Genomic DNA, 23,340 nt, shown 5'->3' on the forward strand with positions numbered 1-23,340 from the left:
AGGCAGGAGCACACATACACACATAGCACTGCGGATCCATGCTGCTGCAGCAGCCTCGCAGCACTGCAGCCTTTCGCAGCAGTAGCCATTTCACTGATGACCTTAGGATGGAAATCAACCGAGTCAGCGCGGCGAATAAATTAAGGCCTCTCTCCCCCCCCTGCTGCGTGGCAGAACAGCACAACGATGGAAATGATAAGAGTGTTTCTCATATTTGGTGCTCTCCTCATGTTCTACCAGGCTGGGAAAAACATTTTATCAATTTTATGAAACACTGTCAAGTTCAAGGAATTTCAACTGTTATATTAATCTAATGTCACCTAAGGCTGGGGTGCACTTGGCCGCCTCACTGTTGAATCCCTCGCTCTGTGTTTCTTCGTGGGGTTGCTATATGTTCAAAAGGCAATGTGGGTGTATCCCAGCCTAGAGGCAACACACTCCCTCAACTACACACCACAACCATCCTAGAAATCCTGGGCTTGTTTCAAATTACTTAAGTGCACATACACAGACATATGTGCCGGTTTGTTCGCACGCACATGCATGCAGGAACTGCACATGGCTATTAAGAGAAGAAGGAAAGGTGCCGCTTACACACAATCTCATACAGAGGAAAAGATACCTGGTGTAACCTCAGAGTGGAAACACTGCCAAATATGCACTTACAAATGCGAGAAAAACGTTATATAAATACATGAACACACACACATATATGTGCACATACACACCATCAAATCTATTTAGATTTTCTGCCTATGTTATGGCAAGAAGTGTGGCCTTCATCCTATTAAATCTTACTGCAAGGGCAACCATCCAGCCTTCTGCTATAAGACATAATAACATAGCAATTACCACATGTGCTTCGTTATACAAAATCAACCATCATGTAAATGGCTGTAGAAATTTCATCACTCTATCTAATTTGCTTCTAACTCTTATGCATATCTTCTAAACATAACAGTTTTAACCGACGTTTTCGTAGCATTTATCAACATGAATAGTTATATTGCTACTTATAACTAGTTATAATACTCATACAGTGACATTTCTTAACAAATACATCCTTAAGTGAAATTTAAGTTTCACCTCACTAGCTTGGCTTCAAAACTTTTGGCCTTACAATGACCTTGAAGCTTCCTGCTAGCACAGAAAAATTGCCCCACTCTGGCCACTGATATCCTGATGTCATCTATCTATCTATCAAGTGTGCCTAAAGAGTGGCTTTGTGGTGTCTTGCATTTCAGTGGTTTTAACAAGGAGCAATTAGTCTTTTCAGAGATGAGAGAAGCTGCAAAGGCAATAACTGTATATTTTTCGACAAGGGCAGCTGAAAATAAAGCTCAAGTAACCCTGCTTCAGAAGTAGATGTTCACCGGTCTCTTAATCTATTTTTATTATACAAGCTCAAACTCTGTAGGAAAAGACTGCTTTGTCAGGGTATGACCTGTGACTGCGGTAAGACACCAATAAATCGAACAGTGTATGTAGAGACGTTTTTATCATGTTATTATTAACAATTGTTCGTAATAAGATAACAACTAGGTACTGTTACCTAAAAATTTACCTAGCATATGCATCCATTCATGATATAATTTGCATAAACTCCTAGACAGCAAAGCTACAACAACATGTCTCTTTAAACCTGTTTTCAATAGAAATGTAGCACAATATGCTTCAGATGCTATTGGCAGCTCTAGAGGAACCAGGCCTCATAACTTGGCAAAAGCGTAATAAAAACTAGTACAAGACTAATACACCCCTGAGGAAATAATTTGTCAGTGGGTGTGCCCAATGGAGGACTTCATCAAAATCAATGTGGCAGCTAAGCTGTTTTTCAAAGAAGAATAAGCTCTGTCTTGTTCAAACAGCTCCTGCACAAAAAGACGGTGAAAACAACAGAGGAAACCCTATGGGTCCAAATACATAATAATTTTTTATTTTTTTTTATCAATATAGCACCTTAGCCACAATGAAGGCCACATTGCATTAAAAAACAAAGGCTCAATGAAAAAGATGTTTTTAATGTTTGGAAAAAAGAAATCTGTCAACACAGTCTTGATCAAATAGAGAATTCTCGTAATGGTGGCATTGAATAATTCTTCCACAGAACCCAGTATTGTTTAGTGGATTTCTGTGGTACTGTTTATTATTATTATTATTATTATTATTATTATTATTATTATTATTATTATTATTATTATTATTATTATTATTATTCCAATCCTGCCTGCTATTAAATGAATTCTGATGCCCTCTCCTGCAAACACTCTTGACCAATCCCATCCCTCCTACAGATAAAGCTGTTGCTGATAAATGAATGTTGCAGAAAACACATCATACAGTGCCACATGAGCAATTCATACGCTATTAAGTTATTAAACAAATCTTTTTTTTTTTTTACATAGTTCCACAAGATTTATATCTCACTACTTGCTTCTGGCAGCAATAAACACTGTCTCCCATGGCCTTTTCTTGGGCCCTGTGGTTCCTACAGGATCACAGTCCAAATGCACATTTCCTAATGCTCTGATGCATTTAATGCTCTATTGGAAACCATCAATACACCAGAAGGAAAATACATTAGTAGGAGTGGCAATATAATATATAAGATGAAGACAAAAGGATTAAGAACTGAAGCTTGAAGGACAAAGAGCATTTGTAGATAGATGTGAATGTACAGAACGTTGTATCAACCTCAGAGAGAATAGAGAATAAATTCTAATAAAAATAGACAAGACAGAAGAATGGCATGACTCATTCTATAAAACGGTTTGTACTAAAGTCTAGCAAAATGAGAATATCGAGGGCACCAGGGGCAGGGAAGACAAGTGGACTATTAGTCACTCCTTCGAGAGCTTCCATAGTTATACGGCATGGATAGGAATCTCTGGTAAGTCTGCTACTGGCAGAGAAGAATAGTAGTTGAGTGGGTAATTGGTTATTTACATATTTCTAGTAGTTTGGATATATAATATCGAACTGGAAATAACCCCTTAATTACAGAGTTCATGACTATCAGGTTAAAGGTACCAGGCATTATAGACTTATTGCTGAAGAGACAGTTTGGGTATGACATAACAGATGATTTGAGATCAGACTGAAAAAGTGGCTACAAAGTGGGTCAATGTTTTAGTATTAGTCTTCTCGATAAACAAGAGAGCTTTGTATGTTATGAAATAGCGATTTAACGATGTACATTTTGCCTTTCTGCACTGACATATGATTTCTGATGTGACTATGAATGTCCACCTTCCTGAAGGGGTTGAGAAATCAATAACTTGGGTTATAGACATTGATTTGTGAATTTGCTTGCTTGACCAGATTGTAGGGGTTATACTGCTGGCAAAGCAATAAACAGTCAGGCTGTGTCTGGTAGGGCAAGATGCATACAGAGAATGAAGGGCAATACTGAGTAACTGACACCAGCCATAAGTAGGGAAAACCCTAGGGCAAAGCTTTCGTGTTGTAAGTATGACAGTGGAAAGGGGAACAGCTTTTGATGAAATGTAGGGCCACGACTGATTTCCTGAACTACAGTAACCACCGGACATAGAAATAAACATATTACAGCCTACCTGAGAGCTACAACGAGTACTGATTAGCCTTATAAACTGTACACCTTCCATAAGATCAGGAGGAGCTCTAAATCAAACCCACACAGTACAAATGCGTTAGCCAACACCAGCAGTCCAACCAGTAAAATCAGGAGTAGGATGAAAGGCTTCGCAATACTGACAGTGCACAACTAATGAGAGAGTACACAATTACTCACCAGCACATAGACCGACATGGCGCCAGGTTCACAGGAAGAGGTCTCACAGCTGGCAGGTAGAAAAGTTAGTTTCAGGACACACCAGTCAGAACATTTACAGTGAAACCCGCAAAGAAAAACTAGTCCAGGAGTTAAGAATCCAAATAATCCAGAAAAAAAGAACAGTTATTTAAAAAAGTAATCCAGAAAAAGAGTATTCACGTGTATTTCGTAAATACGTCCAGTATGACAAAGCAGCTAGTCCAAGGTGGATAAAGTTGTCCAGCCGCTAAGGTAAAGGCAGAATAATAAGGCAGAGAACATAAAAAAGCGAACTAGAATGAAGGTAAAAGTGGTATACTCTTGACCAAAAACCAAGTCTGTAAAATAAACGATTTCTGTTTATACATGCCTTTCAAAGGTGACACCCTCTCATCCATCTAACCACAGAAGAAGGAGAGTCAAAGCACTATGTTGCTAATCACACGGAAACCTCCATAAATCAATCGGTGTCCTGCTGCAGGCAATGTTCCAGGGTTTGCACACATTGTATTCAACAGTGGAAGTACAGGAAATAGAGCAAGAACCACACTGACCAAATAATCTAGTCCATAGACAGACGGTGATAAGTGAGGAAGTTATAACTATTACTCTTTTGGTTGGTAGGTTTGTTCAGAGTTTGAAGCTTGGTCTGCTATTAGAAATATTGTCCCTCTTCACAGTATTGGAAATCTGCCTTAATAAAAGAATCACCACAAATCTATATGCTCAGTGGATAGCTAGTTGCTTTATCAAAGTGAAGCTCTCAGCTGAATGGTATCCTGAGACCTGTGTCTTGGCATGTTAAGAAAGCTCTGGTGATGTGGCATTTGCAGAGTTTGGGACTATAAAGTATTTTTGCATAACTGATGATATCAGCAGCCAGAATAAAGATTGCATTATTAATGTTTCTGAAACAGCAGCTGAACGTTTTGCCCTTAGGAACTCAAGCAACTGACGGAAAATTACAGAATAGGATCATTGATTATAAGTAAGCCAAGGATGAGCTTTACTTACTGCTTTGGACATGAACGGTGCTTGTGCTGTTGCTACTCCCACTGTCGTTCTCCACTACACACATGTAATTCCCAGAGTCCTCCAGCCGAGCACTAGTAATCTGGACCTTGGAGTTTTTCCTGCGACATAGAAATAGAAGAGTCATGGGACTTTGCTATGACTCTGGATCTAATAAACCTGACAACATGGCTGTCAGTCCAATCCTAGCAACAGCAGATTAGAGATCAAAACATTGCTCTTAAACAGAGATTCAAAAGGATTATAATGTACAGTTTTATGTTACCGATGGCTCTTATATGGCTGCAATCCAGCCAACAGTAAATTTATGTGAAACACTTTATAAGGAAGTGCCCAGGCTCTTTGCTTTGTAATCTGAGTTATAGTTTACATTTTTACAAATTGCAGGGGATTTCTTGTTCCATGACTCCAAAGGAATCAACAAATTTTCAATCCGTGACGCCTGCATAACCTTCAGAATAGAAAAGAGACATGCCCACATGATCGTTAATCACACACTTACTTCTTGGCTCTGATCCTGACTTGTTTGCTCTTTTTCAGTATGGTGCCATCTTTGTACCACTTATAGGACAGGGGAGGTTTACCCGAGGCCTCACACTTCACTGTTATCCGGGATCCTTCTGGCACCACTACCGGGCTCCGCAAAGGTTTAATTGTAGGAGCTCCTAGAAAGAGAAAGAGAACAAATGGGTCAGGTTACAATTTCTTGTTTTGTATTAATGAAAACATGTTGTTCCAAGGATAATTTATTACGTGTGATAACACATACACACACCTGGTATGTTTGTGTTTTTATTTCCACTTCAGCTTATTATATTCAATAGCAGTCCATGAATGTCCCTTTCTACTCATAGAATTGCCTTTTTCAAAATAGATTTTGCCTTTAGAGGGCATAGATTTAAGTCATATGCATCCTTGATATCATTTGTGCCTCCAGAAAGTACAGTAACGACTGTATTAAATATCCTGATGATTTATTTTCCTTATTTTTTACTTGTCTAAATGAATTTGCAGCTCACAGCTAGCAAGGACCCACACTCCCTATCATTGAAGCAAAACACTTAAAAGGCTCAGTGATAAGAACCACACTGCCCAGCATTCTCACCGTGTCTAGGGGAGAACAAAATCCTGATTGATTATACTAATGCGTCTCACATTAATTGTAAACAGGGAGTAGACTTTGGCCTTCAACATGTCTGCAGCTATTACATGAAAGAGAAACAGTAAGGCAGCTGGGAGAACTCAAACCAACATCAAACATTATAGCTTAGATAACATGCACCACACTTTACACGCCAAAAAGAGGAGGCTAAACAGTGGTCAGACACAAAGTGGCCAGAAAGCTAAACTAGGGCAAGGACGTTACAGCAGTCAGTCCAGCATTCACTTGGACATTCAGATGGGATGGGATCAACTCAGTCAATGAATGACTGCATAACAGGACAGGTGAACCGGAGGCTAATACTGAAAAAGCAGGGGAAGACCGGCAGTATTGACATTGTTAACAGCAGAGATTGCTAATCGCTCCCTCTGGGGTTAGTAGACAGTGAAGTAGCCATGATTTCAGGGTGAAATCGTCCAAGCAAAAAAATCTTCACTTTGCTCTTTCACCCTTCACTTTATTACATGCGTCTTTATTCGCTACTTTCTAATAACCCTGTTTACTCTTTTCCATTTTCCATTGTTTTATGTTGTTTGGATTAAAGTGTATTACCACTTCAGGTGTCTAGTGTTTATAAAATGTTGAAATGGAAAACAATATCTTCGGAATAATTTATTAAGTCAGTAAGGTAGCTAGATAGTTTGAAAGGAAAAACCAGCTAACATTTTGACTGAAGTTATTCCAAAAGAATAATCCTGTCATTGTATCAAGTGTCATATGCCTAAAAAAAGTGTCCACTGGTAAAGGAAGTGAAATGATCATGTAAAATAAACAACTTAGTGTACCTTCATAATGACTTCAATTAAGATGCTAGACCTGAAGCACTGAAACAATCAGCAGCGAGCCTAATTTTAGCCTGTCTGTCCCATTTCTCCCTCCCAGTACATTCAGACCTTTAATCTGTGTTACTAAATTTTGTTCATTGAAAGGATAGCATTCCTGATATTGTGCTGAAACTAATGAAGCCTGTCGTATTATGGCACAGTGCGGTGTCAGGTTCTTTGGTAAAAATGTTGTGAATGTGTTGACCGTATTATTCCCTCTCAGGTTCCCAGTGACATCTTAAAGCTACAAAGCCTACGCCTTTCCAAAAGCCAAAAGCAAAGCTAGAAGCTCAACTTTTTAACACTGTTAACACTTCCGAGAATCCGATAGAGACACAAAGGCTTGTGGTTTGCATGAGCACAATGCAAGATGGATACAGTGTGATAGGAAAGCATGGCCGGCTTTAGTTAAGTCATAGATCAATGTCTGGTGTGCTTTAAAGAAATGCCCTAGTGTTTTAAATCTAATCTCCACCTACCACATCTGTAGCTCTAACACAATTTCTAACATGTGTTCATTTAGCTGTAAAGCCAATGATTCAAATCTGGCTTATTTTAAAAGTCAAGGGGCAATTGTTTAATTTCAAAAAGTGACTATATCGTTAAGATTCTAGTCGTGAGAAAACATCTTACCAAAATTGTTCTTTTGTACTTTCTCCAACAGTGAGGCACACACCGAGGTAGTTTGTGAATATTTCACTATTTCAGATCCCTTTAAAAGACATCTTTATGATACAATTTATGAGTGTTATATATTTACTGGCCAGTATCAAAAACTACCCTTCCATTTAAAGTGAGGTTCAAGTATAATGTTCTGTTTTATTTTCTTCACAGAAACGAAAAAACATGCCAAAATTCTGGGCTAGGCTATTGTCTGTAGTACAGTACAGATGCAGGAGAAATCCAGCATTACACGTGCACAAACACACAGAGTCGTACAAATGTTGTGTTGTTTAACAAAGTTTAGCACCACACTCAGTACTGTGCTGTACTTTGTAGAAAATGAACCTTTATTATCACCACACATACATTACAGCAAAGTGGAATACTTTTCTTCACTGATCCCTGACTTGGAAGTTGGGGTCAGAGTGCAGGGGCAGCTATGATACAACACACATGAAGGAGGGATGGTTAATGGCCTTTCTCAAGGACCCATCAGTGGCAGCAATGTGGTGCTGGGACTTGAACCCCAACCTTATGATCAACAACCCAGAGCCTTAACCACATGAGGCACCATTGAGAAAAGTAACCGATGCTGAGACACTGAACGAAAGCGTTAAACGACCATTTTCATTATTCAGTTAGCAGATGTTTTACCCTACGAGACTTCAATCGAGATAAGCTGTAAAGGTACAACAAGTATGCAGCTAAGCAGTTAAAGGGTTAAAGGGTTAAAGGTCAAGCACCAAGACCCAACACTAGGATTTGAACACAACCTTGTAGCTATTTGCACTTAACCCCAGAATACAGGCTTCAGAATGCAGAACCAACTGGGCTTTAACAAATATTTGAATTTGATGTTTATTATTGATGATGTTTAATTGCTGTTAGCAGCAACTGTTTAGTGACATAATTCTAAGTTTATGTGTAGAAATGAAATCAAAATTGGTTACTGAATTACTAAAACTTGTGCTCCTGTTTTGTCCAACCTCATAGTTTTTATCTAAATGTTTTAAATCCTTAGTGTATATAATAAAAAAGAGGATGAAGAAGAAGTGAGTTTGTAAAGAAATTCCATCCAAATCATTATGAAGGAATTATAAAAATATAATTTATAACAGTTTAATTCCAGAATAAAACTTCAACACAAAAACAATGCTACCAATGATTCGAACGCGAGAAATAAATGGCAAATAACTGCTAAATTGTTTCTTAATATTTGTTACTGCATAATCTTTTTTTTTAATCTGTACCAAGGCAGGACACCGGTGAATGTGTGTACTACATGTGTGTTAGAGATCATCTGGCCGAAGCAGCTCACAGGTGACATATTTCAACAGCCTTTTTACACAACCATCACACTTTACGAGACACATGACACTCTCTCTGTGGCCCTGCCCATAATTTAAAAATGACTCTGAAATGCATAGCCTCAGGGACTGATGCCAGGATTCAGTCGCAACTCTCTAAATCACCTTGGGAATGGCGGGAAAAATGCAAAGCCTTAAAGCACTTTGTGATTGGATGCAACATTGAGTGTTGACAATTTCTTGTACCTGCAAGAACTCTTTAACAAGCAGCTTGTTTTTGCATTTGGAGAATGTGCGGTGATGCAATTTTCGCTCAAGTGCATCAAGTAAAGGAGATCTAAAGAAAACAACAGTTGAAAGCTCAGTGTAAGACTGCTGAAGTGATGCAAATTTGGTTGGACAGACCGAGCAATTTTTCTACTTAAACATAGTGAAAGGTTACAAGATCAACTGTACATCAGATCTTTTGCTGCTTTTAATCACCAGAGAATGTCTAAAGAATTTCGACGCACTGTACTTTTGCCATGTGGCCTGTCCTTTAGGAAGATCTGTGGCTCATAAAAAAATGCAAACCAAATCAAAAACCACAAATATTTGCCTTAAAGAAGGGAACTGAACATGGATTCTGTTGAAAAATACTTTTAAATGCTTCACTGTCAGCACATGAGCTAAAAATCATGCTCATGACTGCTATCATTTAATATATGGTTTGGGAAATATATTAATACAGCATAAGCAATGAAAAAGATCTGCACAGCAAATATGCTATTTTCTTCTTTTAAATGACATTAAAATAAAGTGAACATATGTTTAAAGTAAAAATAGCATCACTTGGTCAGCATAAGTTAAACAATATGAGAAAAGTGCCGAAGCGTAAACTTTCTCGATACAAATCAGTTTACAGGTGTAAATATTTATGACACTGTACTGGTCCGTCAGAAGCAATACATCTACCATACAGTACTATTAGTTGAAATGTTAGCACAATCATTCACTTTGTTGTGCTTAATTCTCTCACTCATTTTCACTCACATTAAATCATCAGCCTGGATTGCTTTACGTACAACATGTCATTGTCTATCACCATCTACTGCAAACCCCTGTAGGATAAAACCTAAAAACAACGAAGGATTATGTCCATTACAGACATGCCATCTTTATCATCTAGCCATGGTGCTGGAATTACAAAGCTACAAAAAGAAAAGTCACCAAAAAAATGCATAATTCAATAATGTTAATGTTCAATAAACTCAATAAATGTCCTCATGCTTTCCAGTACCTTGGAGACCTCTAACCACTTTTGAGTCGACTCACTTCACCCGTTACACAAGTTGCTAAATTCGGGCCATATGGGTACAACAGAAAAAAAAGCTATAAAATATGTAATAAAATAAATATAACCAGACAGAAACTTGAATATATATGTGTGTGTGTCTCTGTGTGTGTGTACTGTATATAAAAAGCGCTTTAAAACATTGTAGTATGTAAGTGTGTGTGTGTGTGTGTGTGTGTGTGTGTGTGTGTGTGTGTGTGTGTGTGTGTGTGTGTAAAAAGCACTTTAAAACATTGTAGTATGTGTGTGTGTGTGTGTGTGTGTGTGTGTGTGTGTGTGTGTGTGTGTGTGTGTGTGTGTGTGTGTGTGTATGTGTGTGTGTGTGTGTGTGTGTATGAGTGTGTATAGTAAAAGCTCATATTCAAATAAAAAAGAAAATCTCAAGTAAGACACAATAATTTGACCTAATAAAAATAATCAACCAAATAATATTAGCAAATTGTTAATATCGCCATTTAGCCATTATTAAAAATCCACAATTTACAGTTGTTCTTGCTTCCAAAGAAAATTATTTCTCATCTAAGATTTCATAGAACTGATTTACAATGCCCAAAAGTACAGTCATGTCTCCGTGGGTTTTACAGGTTCTTAACAATAAAGGAGCTACAATGTAGATCACTCATGAACATCGGCTGTGTAACCATTTAGAACTAAAACAAAGAAACATCAGCAGGGGAGACAGAATGAGGGATCCCTCACCAGGTAAGGTGAGAATAAAGAACAACACAAGGGCAATTAAACATCCGATCTGTTTCAAATGACAAAAATTCAGCACTGCACTTCAATAACGAAGAAGGAAAAGGAACAAGACAGATATCACAAAACTCCACAACGTACAAATCTGTGGCACATCCTGATCACAACCTTATCCCAACAGCTCTTATCAAAAATCTTATTTAGGCCATGGCTGTCATATTTCTCCAACATGCCTTTTCTTGTGTGTCTAGGTTTGTGGGCTAAATGAGTCAATCACCATGATTTCCTACTTGTCATTCTGACAGAGTTAAATTTAGCCGTGCATTAAAACGTGACGCTATAAGAAGCAAATGCGTGTGACAGGGTTAACCTTAGCCTCCAGGGAAAAGCTGAGTCTCCCGGCCATTCTTTTCTTCCTGACTTTGCTTTGTTTCCAGTAGACAAAGCAGAGGAGATTAAATATTGCGTGAAGACAGCTTCAGGAGAGAAAGCTGCACGGTTACTAAAAGTGGCTTCTCACACACCCATGTGTTAGATTACAGTTGCGTGTAAAGACAATACAGAGAACAACATTTAAGAAGGAAATAACAGTAGAAGTGCGCCAAAAAATAAAAGCACTTTATCAAGGAGGTCACGCGAAGCAAAGCCTAAGGGCGACAGAGCAAAAGGAAACCTTGTGTAAGGGAGAAGAGCCATGGAACGAGCCTGGAAATGAACAGGTGAGGGGTAGGAGCAGGGGAACGGTGGGAGACAATACAATGCCATGCCTTTGAAATTCATTAAACTAATGCGGATATCTCAGATTAAGGTAAATGCTCAGGGGACCAATGATGCCCTCCTAAGGGACCTGCTACCTCTGTGTATTTCTACACCTCAGAAGATGTACACAACTGTGAAGTTGCACCATAGATTTGTTTGGTTCATCGTTATTGCAATACTGGTGTCCGCAATAGTGATATTACAAAAGTACATTTAAATGTGCATGATTCTCTCTCTCTCTCTCTCTCTCTCTCTCTCTCTCTCTCTCTCTCTCTCTCTCTCTCTCTCTCTCTCTCTCTCTCTCTCTCTACCAAAATTGTGTTGTGAAAGCATTTTGACTAATCTCAGAAAGGTTCAAGAGGGTGTGTTGATAGATTACAGCTTTGGCATGATTAAAACAATTTTCAAGTCTCTGAAGCTTGATCTTTAATTACAGCATTAGACAGAGTAGCAACTCAGTCTTGTCCAAAAATTCATTCCTCCACAGATCATCTAGTGATTGACGGCTGTAAATGGAGATTTAAGGTTGAGAATTTCTCTTCCTGCATGACCCTGAAGTCGGACTACAGTGACAAGCTGAGACTTGCAGAAACCTAAACAGACATTGAAAGAGACCGCACAAGCATGCTGCACTCCATTAGCTGTTCAAGAGCGTCTTAGAGACTAGCATTCATTCAAGCACAGATCACAGTGATATTGTAAGTATATCTATAGTCGAAGGTTTAAGTGCGGTGAGAGCTGCAGATGCCCAGCAGTGCAGCTTCCTTCAGATACAGCATGGATGTGAATCAATAGTAGCTCTTGCCAAGTGGCTTGCAAGCAAGAGGAAATTCACACAGGCTCAGCAACATGAGTGCTAATTAAGAAACCAAATACTGGAATCAACTGTGAAAGTTGTAAAAGCAACTTGGCACAGCCGGTTGAGGGGGAGCAGGGAGGCCCCGGCATGTCAAAGCACTCAGACTGAGGCTCGCACGGCAAACACACAATCATGCACAGTTACCAACACAGGCCAACGAGGCCAGATGTGCCGCTACACGCTGCCGTTTAGGAAGTCCTCCCGTGTGACAAATGCAGGCAGCAAGCTTTGACAAGATGAGGTGTGAGATTTACCTCTTGAGTCTCACACCCCTCCCTTGTCGGCAGCACACGTACGAACATGCATACATCCACACACTCACACCTTTGCGTGTTGTGTCTTTCTTTACCTTGAGTCAGATCACTGTTTTGTTCCTTCCGCTCCTTTTTACCTTTTTTCCTCCCATTTCTCTCTTTCTTCCCTTCTTCTCCTTCTTCCCTTCTTCCCTCTGACATGATAGGTTCAAAAAAGTGTTAATCCACTCAGGGGGAGAAAGACTTGGGACAGCAATGAGAACCAGCAATAGTCCTAAGGGGGGAAGTGTGTGGCAGGCGCGCTCAAGACTCTGAACTTGTCTGAGCACTCCTGCCCTATATACACTCGGTCCCATCACGTAGGGAACACCTACTTGTGACAGAGCATGAATACATGCAAGAGAAGACAGTGGAGAGAGAGCAGGAAAGGGAGAGAGAGCATTAGTAAAGGAAAAGAAAAGAAGAAGGGGAGGGATATAGGGAGAAGGAGGGAGCAAAAGGGAGTCATTTCCCTTTGCTGTCAGACAATTAACCGTTCCTTGACTGAAAGCTTCAGATGATTATGATGAGTACTGAGGGTGCTCACAACTCTGCGGCGCTCGGACTACTCCTGCTCATCTGACCTTTTTGGGCCTCCACCGTGGGCTCAGGTCAGAAGTCACAGACATATATACGATGCCCCCAGTGTTTAGGGCACGATATTTCACTGATTCCGATACTCATTCATAGACATCTACAGCCTGCAATGACCAAAGCAACTTCTAATACAATCCAAAAATCTTCTATGGAAAATTAACTCTCCTTTTTTATGCCAGTGCAGCAAAACTGGAATGAGCATCTAGGAGCTATATTTAGATCTGCAGATAAGAGTGATAAAATAAAAACCTCTGTGACCGGACAGGGCCGCATCCCCTTTTTTGACCTCCCCCTCATGCTTGTTCACTTTATTTCCCCTTCCTCCTTCCCCCACACTTTGCTTTGTATAGTCTCCCCCCTTCTACTGTAAGCGAGTCCCAGCGTGTCCCTGCTAGTAGTGTCGTGAGCAGTCTCTGGAAAGAAATCTTACACATGCAAAGAGCTGAGTTACGCTGACTGCTTCTCTACACACGCACACACTCACAGTCAAAGGCCAGTAGATGCATGAAATCCTGAAGGATCAACTACGAGTAAAAACTAAAGATATCCCTTTAAGAGGACAAGGTTGAATTAACTAAGACAAAAAAAAATACTTACATGTACTCACAAACAGATGTTATAGATAATGTAGATTACTAAAAAAATAGAAATGGACCAATCTATTCGAAGGTGAGGACATTGTCAGCTGGTACATTATATATGTATATGTATATTTGATCTGATAGGTAAAGCAGTGTGTATGTTTGTGTGTAGACATTTGCTTACAAAAAATCTAGCCGCTGTGCTGTTTCCTGGATTTCTTTTCTTTTTTTTTTTTTGCATAGTAAAGTATTTAGCCTAGCACTGGTCCTGAGATTTTCCTAGCGACCCTGCTTTTCATTTTCCCCCAAAAAATGTAGGTGCAAAGTAGAAGGGACTGGAAAAATTCTGAAAAGCAACAGGTGGCTAAGCAGGGGTTATTTTATACCTGCAAATTGTGTCTGCATGATACTTGGACCGAATGACTGCAGTAAGCAGGAAGGTGTAGCTTATAAACTGTAAACAATGTGTATAGAGTTCATAACACTGTCTATAGTGATCATAAGATTTTGTGTGGTGTACATTTAGATTTACAAGTCAATATTTTATGATAATAAGAGTAAAAATGAATTATATTTATACAATTTACATCAAAAAGTGTTGTATCTCTTAAAGGCTTCATCTCATTCACACACCTGCAACCTATGAGGCAAGTGCTTGATCCAGATAAGCATAAAATGGCTGTTGGCCTGAGGGCCACAGGGTTAAATCCCTCTGATGGGCCCCTCTATTGTTGTGCCCTTAAGCAAAGCATCTCCATTCAGATAAGAACACAAGATAGAAGACCATAACAGTCTCTGCATAAGGGCTTCCTTTAACGAACCTCAAACAAGATGTGCTTATAATCTGAACAAACAAGATGTGCTTATATTCTGAAGATTTAGCGATTACAGTGTCTCTACTAATGACATGATGTCATTCTGTAAACTCACGCTATCACAGAAAGGTGAAGACATGTGCCACTAGTATAAGGTAAGAACATTTACATAGGCTAGAATTCCAAAGCATGACCAGAGCGGTCTGGTTTCGTTCCAACACCTACACAGATGCAGAAACTGGGAAACAAAAATACAAAAAGAGGGAGGGAGAGGTGAAGAGTAAGAGTACAGGATTCCATAATGTTTCTTATGAGTCATGATCACGTGGTATAGAGGGCCTATCATGGGCAATTTTCCAGCTCTGCCCTCTCCATCTCCTGTGTCACCTCTCAGAAGGTGTGTATGTGTGTAGAGGAGGGTCATGTCCCAGCAGGCCAGGCCACTCAGCCGACTGTTCTGCTGTGATAACTTCAAAGGCTACATTGCAGTAAACTGTGTGTGGCAGGTGAGTGGTGTGCGAATGTATATTTTTGTGCATGTGTAAATGTGCCGACAGCTTCCTCGTAGCGAGCAAATCTGTCAGTGGTAATGACAGATCTGCAGCAACTCCGGGTGTGGGTCATAGAACACCCTTCCCACACTGCCAAGCAAGACGTGGCTTGTTATCTGCTTGTGCTCTTAGCTTTGGCACCATCGAGGGTAAGAGTGTGTGTATATGCGTGCGTGCATGTGTAGTTGTCAAGATAAAAAAGAGAAGCTAAGTCACTGGAGTTCATTCATGTACACTGATGAGTCCTAGTTAAAGAACAGCAAAGATATATGTGCATACAAGTTGGCATATGTAGAAGGAAATTGGCAAAGACAAGGACACACGGAAAAAACAGAGAAATGTTGTGATAAACAGAGACGTGTTGCAATAGACTGGCATGCTTAATTACAGAATCACATCATGGGAGCAACAACAGGGCGTGCCTGTTTCATTTTCCGTGCTGAACAGCTCTCTAGCTCCGAGGGCCATGACGGAACAAGCTGCAAAAGATCACCAGAATGGATCATCTTCCATTCTGTGAAGAAAAAAAAAAGCATGTTGTGGATCTACAGGGATTAAATCGTTTTCCACACCAGAAGGAGGCAGTAGAGAAGGAAGAGGAGCGGAGTAGTATTAAACAGTACTGAACAGTACAAAGTAAAGCACAACTAAATTTACAGAAGAAAAATGAGTGGAACAACACTAAACAGTACAGATGATAGAAAAATGAAACAGGAACCAGTACTCATAGCTATCGCGGACTATGATGTACTTACTGTATACTTTGGTAGTATTTATAGTTTGTGAGTTGTACCCCAAAATATAGTCTAGTTATCGACCAGCTAAAAAAATCACAGCATTGTTAATTGTAACTTTTAAATCTCATACCAGTGAAACTTCAGTTTTCATGTTTTGCTTAGAACCTGCTTAGATATCTTGCTTTTCTGACTCTGGTTTTCTATCATAGGCTCTGACAGTCAAGGACAAGGGTCAAAAAGGCAAGACAAACCACAAAATCTACAGACGACACTTAATTCGGCTTGTATTTTGGCAAGACTTATGACAGATAAGCTGTGTATGACGGACATGTGCGATGAATCGAACACGGTGAATGCCTGTTACAAAATCTTTCAGTTCAATACTGGAGACAAACCACAAGACAGATGCATCCCAGATGAAGCTCTGATCCTTTCTAAACCCCAGCTTGTGCCCCTCTTCCCTCTGGCCTCCTGATTGTCCTGACGTCACATATATTCACAAAAATAAATATATATCTCTTTCTTGTCATTTAACTCAAATATTTAGTGGTACATCTTGTCTTCCATTAAATACCATCTGTTGTATCTGAGCTTTCGATACCACAGAAGCGTGTTGTTGCGATCAGCAAGATGGGGATACGTGACATTAAGAGTAAATTAAAAAAATTACAAATGTAGGCAGACCTAACTCCTTAGAAGAATTGCGCTTGTATACCCTGAATCAGGGCCACTCTTGCAGGCCTCATCTCTAGTTCTGGGAACCCCCACCCCCTACCCAAGACTTCCTCCCAGATGGAAGAAGATAAGTACTTCATCCCTCTACCTCCATTCCCCTCCTCCTCCTTGGCTTTTCCTAAACCTGCTCAACATCACACAGGCTGCCCCAACACACTGCTGCCATTTCACAAGGATAGGAGTTTATCTTGGGAGATATAATGGTTTTAAACACCCACTGGTTGTTTAGATGGGAGTGCAGTTCTCAGGGTATGGCACATGGGAGAATTTGAGAGAAAGCAGTGAGATTGCACGACTCTGTGCGACTGGAATGGAAAAGGTTAAAAAGGCTAACTTTAATAGTAACAATATTAAATAGCAGCATCACCATGTCCCAGCTTCATAGTACATCCCAGTGATCTTTCTAGAATGTACTGTTAATAACTCTGATGCTGAAGTCAATCAAATATTATTAAGTGGCTATTGTTTTCATTCATGAAAATCACTTCCCTGATTTTCGGAAGACATTACTGTAAATTGAAGGCTTACTGTACATTTTAAATTTGGAGAGATTCTAAAAAAGATCACATCCGTGACGGATCATAAACCTTTGTAACGTTGCTGAGGGAATGTAGAGGTAGAAATGTAGAAATCATATTTCTATTATTCTGTTATTTGTTGTTATTGTTTGTTGTGTTTTTTTTTTTCAGTGAGGCTTGGTGCAATGCAGGCACTGATTCCAGGAGCTTCTGCTCTTGTAGGCCGTCTGAGTCAAGGTTCAACATGTTGTGTGTTCTGACACGCTTTTCTGCACATCACACTTTTAAAGCAAGGTTATTGACTTATCCCACTGTATGTATTTCTGGGTATTTTATTTCAAATTTATATGTTTCTGAACAACACAAATCAGACTGTATTTGCATGATTGTATGCATTGTGCTTCTGCCATGTGATCGGATTGGTGTCTACCTAGGTGTTCCTAAAAAATGGCTGTTGAGTGTATATAAAAATCGTATGTCTGCAAACAATCATTCGTTACTCTGCCCTAGTTTTTACTGACGTCCTGAAAAGCTTTGTTCTAGCAACTTGGTATAGCACAAGTTAACGTGTGTGTGTTGATAAAGGCAGCAGAGTATATTTCTAGCACGTTGGAATCTGAATGCTAGCAGTCAAGTCTGACACAGCTGTCCTCTCAGATGTGACTAACGTCTTCAGGCTTTGATAAAAGCTTCCTTCCTCAAGGTCAGAAGAGGCTCTCTTACTTTCATACACACTCACACACACACACACACACACACACACACACATACACACTACCACCCGATGGATAAAATCTCTACTGTGTGATAGTGGGAAGGAGAGACAGCCCACACACACTGCATAGAGCTGCAGAGGGGGGTAAGAGTGGAGCAGAAGCAGAGATGCAGGGTCTCCGCTTCCCTTAGCAATGCAGATGAGGGCTCATTCAATAGCACACGAGCAGTATTTTTGTTTCATGCAAAAGATGCATTATTTGCATATTTCATGAATGAGCAAATGAAAATACACAAAGTTCTAATGTTGTTTTTTACATAACTCCCATGCATAGCTATGTACAAATGTCTCAGTGTGTGCATGCGAGTGCTGACAGAGAGCTGCGCAGCGTGGACCAAGCTCTGGGCCATTTCCACAGACCACAGCTGTCTCCATGGAAACCATTCAGGACAAGAAAAGGGAGGGGGTGCGAGAGAGTATGAGCGAAAGAAAGAAAGAGTGAGGGAGTAATGAGGGAGGGAGAGAGACATTGCGCTCACGTGAAAACTCAGATATCCATGAAGTAGCCTCTTCTCCGTCTGCAGGGATACACTGCAGCTTGGCGAGAAAGTATGACACGTTCGTGCATGGACCGTGGAGGCGAACAAAATGAGATTCCCATTCTCATTCCCTTTCTATCTGTCTCCTTGTTCCACCACTCAACTGTCAATCATTGTGCTATTGCTATCCAAACACCAGCTGGATCTCAGTCCCTCCTGCTGCACTTATTCTAAAATCGGCTTCACACGTTCAACTCATCGTAGGCTAATTAATAGAATGAGACACCACTTCTTAGCGGCATGGCATTCGCTGACTCGATGATTCGGTGACTCGGCCTAAAGGGAAGCTCTCCACATTCTGAGGTATACGCTCATAGCAACAAAGCAGCTATTCAGAATTCACAGCCTCGCAAACACTAATTTTTCACTTCTTGACACAGAATGACAGAGGAGAACCTCACCACATGCTATCTTTAAAAATCCACCTTAGCATTGTTCACCCTGAGATGATGATCACGACAAAGCCAGATGGCATAGCAGTGTTGCCAGATGGAAGCCAATAACTATATCCTCTATGGGCTGTATGAGTTCCAATCTGCTCCAAAAAAAAAAAAAACACACCCCACCCAGCATGTGAGAAGCAGACCTTAATAAAAATTCACCTATGAGGGGTATAATTATCATTCCTATTGTCCTGGGAAGTGCCACTGAGGTGAGAAAGAGAGACAAGCGCACGTTATGCCAGGGGAGAGATGTCAGAGGTGCAAAAATGGTGGGAAAACCTGGATGACCTGGTTGCCCACTTTGTGCTGGAGGTGTCAATGATGAGAGATTGTGATTACGTAAATGGAAGTGCAATGAAAAGCTGCATTATTCAGCAGTGAGTCTTTTAATGACTTCTAAAAGGTTTTTACTGCAACAACATGGCTTCAATTTCCTTTTGTCCTCTAGATTATTGCGTCCTATATGTAAGGCAAGATCAAACCTGGAGTGACATGGTGGCAATTATTCCATCATGATGAAAGAGGTTGTGTTTTGTGAAGTTGTCTCACATGCTCGCTTTGTTTCGCGTGTTGTGGTTGGTGAGTCAGGGCCTCTCTCTCTCTCTCTCTCTCTCTCTCTCTCTCTCTCTCTCTCTCTCTCTCTCTCTCTATCTCTCTCTCTCTACTAAATCTGCTGCAGTCTACCTGGCTGAGCTCATCCGATGGCACTGCAGATATCAGCCAGCAAACATCTACTTCATTTCTCCCTTTGGCTCACGCTCTCTCACATGAACAGACAAACACACTCCCACGCTCTCTCATACAGTTTAACAAACACGCGCCCACATGCTCCTTGGCACTTTAAGGCAAACACATGCACGTGGAGCTAAACATTTAAACACAGGACGATGTGTAGCCCATCAACACACTCAGTGCCTGACATTGATGTATACATGGCCTTTCAGGTTAGTGCAAACACAAAAACGCCCACCTGACACTGATGTATACGTGGCCTTTTGGCTTAGCGTAAATACAAACACGCCACCTACTTCACTCCAAAAAGTGACTAACAAGCACACAAATACTGTTTGTGGAACATGTCCTAAACAGTCCTCTTCTTGTCATCAGGGCCTTTGCTGAGGTCTGAGCTGAAAAACAGGGAAACTTGGGAAACAGTTTCACCTCTTATCGGCTCTGCTCCACGCACACGTCCGCTCTGCGCTCCTAGAATCAAATAAAATTCCAAGCGTGCTCTCAGCTCGTCCTTTATCTGGAGAATGTACTTGGAGCCCGGCACAAACATGTCACAGTGAGGAAGCCTCCCCCATTACACAACAGTCATTTGCATTTCATTTTTTATTTTCTTTTTGCTTCAACTGGAGGAGCTGCGTCTTATCGAAGGCTCTGCTTATCAGTCTATTTGTTTTCCAGTGATGCAGAGTCTTCCCGAAAAACAGTATGGTATGGTACGAACGCCTGGCTCATCTCCCCGGCGTCAAGACCCTGGCTGTGCACAGAACAAGGGGGTGTTGCTTTTAGAGAAGATAAACCGGGGTGAAGATTGGGGGAAATAGAGTGAGTGGCCCCTAGTGCGACAGTTACGACAGCTCCTGTAATGTTCAGCACAGTGAGATGGTGGTCTGAGGAAGTGGCAGGATGCAACTGGGATATTTCAGTGTGACAGACAGACGATTTTAACTAGCAGTCCGATTCACACTCCTCCAAAAACAGCAGACATTAACTGACCCTGGCTGAAAAGACATACTTTTCAGCAAACACATGTCTTTGTTAATCACTTTCCTGAAGACTGATTAATCGGTGCAAGAATTTAAAACTCATCAAAGCCAACTGCAAAGCAATGACGTGTGCTTCTCTGAAATGACAGATATCTCTGAGCGTGAAGTCTGAGAATTCTGTATAGGAAAAGCAAACGCTGCAGTGGCCGGAGTGATTCCTGCCAGCTTGGAGTCTTGCCCCATTTTTCCCTAGACTGAGTCCCTGACCTTGACTCTCTTGTGCTCAGTGACAGAGTATTTGCATTCCAGAGCATCCAGAGAGAAACTATAATAGCAAAATAAAGACACACATGATGCTTTCAGTGAGAAGAGAGTATCAAAAGAGCTTGAGAGCTTCATTTTGTAGAAATAAGCTCATGTTTCCTCTTGTTTGGCAAGCCATAAATAATAAAACGCTTAAAAGTAAAATTGTTCTTTTTCAGAAACTCATCAAGGCAAAATTTCTCTGGCACATATGTCTGCCAGAAAAATCCCAGCACCTTCAAAATTAATCTTAAAAAAAATCCAAAAAAGAATTATTTAAGTAAATGCAGATACAGGTCAAGAGCATTGATAATGTTTACGTCATACATCAGATGAGGAAAAAAATCGATGTCTGTGACTTCGACTGTGACCTGTTTTCTATGGCCAAATGGATTGGTTCGAGTTGTGCAAAAATAGAAGAAGCATCCAGTGAGGGGAATTTCAGCAGGTAGAAATATCTTGTTAAGGAGAAAGGTCAGACAAAAATGGACAAATTGGGCTGAGATGATAGGAAGTCTTTGGTGCAAAAAACATTAACAAATCCAAAAACAAATTAACAAATCCGAAAACACAACAAAAATTCAGACAACCCAGAAACGGTAGGTATAGTTTGCAAATGGAAACTTACCGATCATCGGACAAGACTCCTGTCACTCACCTGTATATCTTGAATGACAGGCCTCTTGTACAATGATCGGTAAGTTTCCATTCACAAACTATACCTACCTTTTCCGGGTTATCTGAGTCGTTGCACGAAACACATTAACAAATCCAAAACACAACGACAATTCAGACAACCCGGAAGAGGTTGGTATAGTTTGTGATTGGAACACGATCATTGGACAAGACACCTGTCACTCAAGGTATACATGAAGTTCAACAGTCTGCCACAGGGAAAAGTTGAAATGGATGGAAGGAATGAATTACTGTGGAATAATTCTATTATTTTCTTATATTTAAATGGAGAACTTTACACATTACACATAAGATTCCATACCTGTATATCGGTAAGTTTCCATTCACAAACAATACCTACCGTTTCCGGGTTGTGTGAATTGTCGTTGTGTTTTCGGATTTGTTCATTTGTTTTCAGATTTGTTGATGTGTTTTTTGATTTGTTAATTTGTTTTCAGATTTGTTAATTTGTTTTTGGATTTGTTTATGTGTTTTGCACTTCTCGGCCAACGTACAAATCACATTTTGAAGCAAAAAGATTTTACTCCTTTCAGCCAATAACATGACTTTAGGACTATATATACAGTATTATATATTATATCATGACCCCTATGATTTTGTATTAATTATGAAAAGAATTTTAGATACTGATTCATCACCTAACTCATCACAAACTATCAAAGACAATAGAAAATTCTTTGGAATTTGGGATTTTTATTTAAATCACCCTAAAAGTCTGGGGTAGGGGTTCTCAAACATTACTGCAGTCAGGGAACTCTTAGCTGAATCTATGCACTAAAATATTAGGCCCATTACTTAAATATATACAATAAATTTCTAGCAATTTATTGGCGCTATAAAAGATTTTTATTCTTAAACTTTCCACTGGCAGAACACACTAGGTTCAGGTTGACATTATTTATAGGCTAATAACTATAAAATCTCAACAGTAAATTTAACTTTGATAAGTGTTGCGTTTTCCATTAATGTGGCAAAATTTGAAACAAAACAAGCAAAACAAATAAAAAAAAAAAAAAAGATATTTTTCTGTACTTCATACAGTATTTCCCACTTTAGAAACCATTCCTCTGAGGTTCAGAGTACAATGACTTTGGAACACTGTAACTATTAACCATCTAATAAACCCCATTGAACCCTTGATGAACCTTTTTTTTATATAAGTCACCATAATGCCCAAACAAAAGAAGTCATTTTGCATGTCACTTTATGAGGCCAGCTTAACTGAAACTCTTAGGAAATAAAAGTTATTTGATAGGGTTTGAAGGGAAGGAACCTAAAGGTTCTATGCAGAGGATTATCTTTTCTGTGAGTGTATGAAAGCACATGTTCCTCTGCTAGAGCTTTGGTATTCACAAGAAAGAAATACATGTTTCCTGATGTATATTGTTCTCTCAGCTGTGATTTAAAATGTCTTCATGAATGTCAAGAAAATGTCTTCTAGTATGTTTCTCATGCAAATGCTTTATGAAGTTTAACAACAAGTAACACATCTGACATTCATTACATGTGAAATCAAATGAAATATGATTGCCAGAATCTTGGAATCATCAAATCTTTTATTGTGTCTCATACTCAAAGCATAACAAGACTTTATTGTATATTTATCCGGCCAGT

The 23,340-nt window shown here is 39.9% G+C and overlaps 1 protein-coding gene across 6 annotated transcripts in view; it reads right to left on the reverse strand.

Moving 5' to 3' along the window:
• The window catches only part of nrg2a (neuregulin 2a), an 80,963-nt gene that overhangs the window by 33,131 nt on the left and 24,492 nt on the right, over positions 1-23,340 (reverse strand). For 4 of the 6 annotated variants that reach the window (XM_027156275.2, XM_027156256.2, XM_027156264.2 and 1 more), the window contains exons 2-3: positions 5,328-5,490; positions 4,808-4,926 (exon numbers count right to left, since the gene is read on the reverse strand). In XM_027156275.2, coding sequence (XP_027012076.1) covers positions 4,808-4,926; positions 5,328-5,490 — 282 coding nt within the window. Of the gene's footprint in view, positions 1-4,807; positions 4,927-5,327; positions 5,491-12,777; positions 13,088-23,340 lie in introns of those variants that run through there. The other 2 variants (XM_027156308.2, XM_027156297.2) reach the window with 2 other exon arrangements.

This window comes from Tachysurus fulvidraco, chromosome 21, assembly GCF_022655615.1.
Source record: "Tachysurus fulvidraco isolate hzauxx_2018 chromosome 21, HZAU_PFXX_2.0, whole genome shotgun sequence".
Classification (NCBI taxonomy): domain Eukaryota; kingdom Metazoa; phylum Chordata; class Actinopteri; order Siluriformes; family Bagridae; genus Tachysurus; species Tachysurus fulvidraco.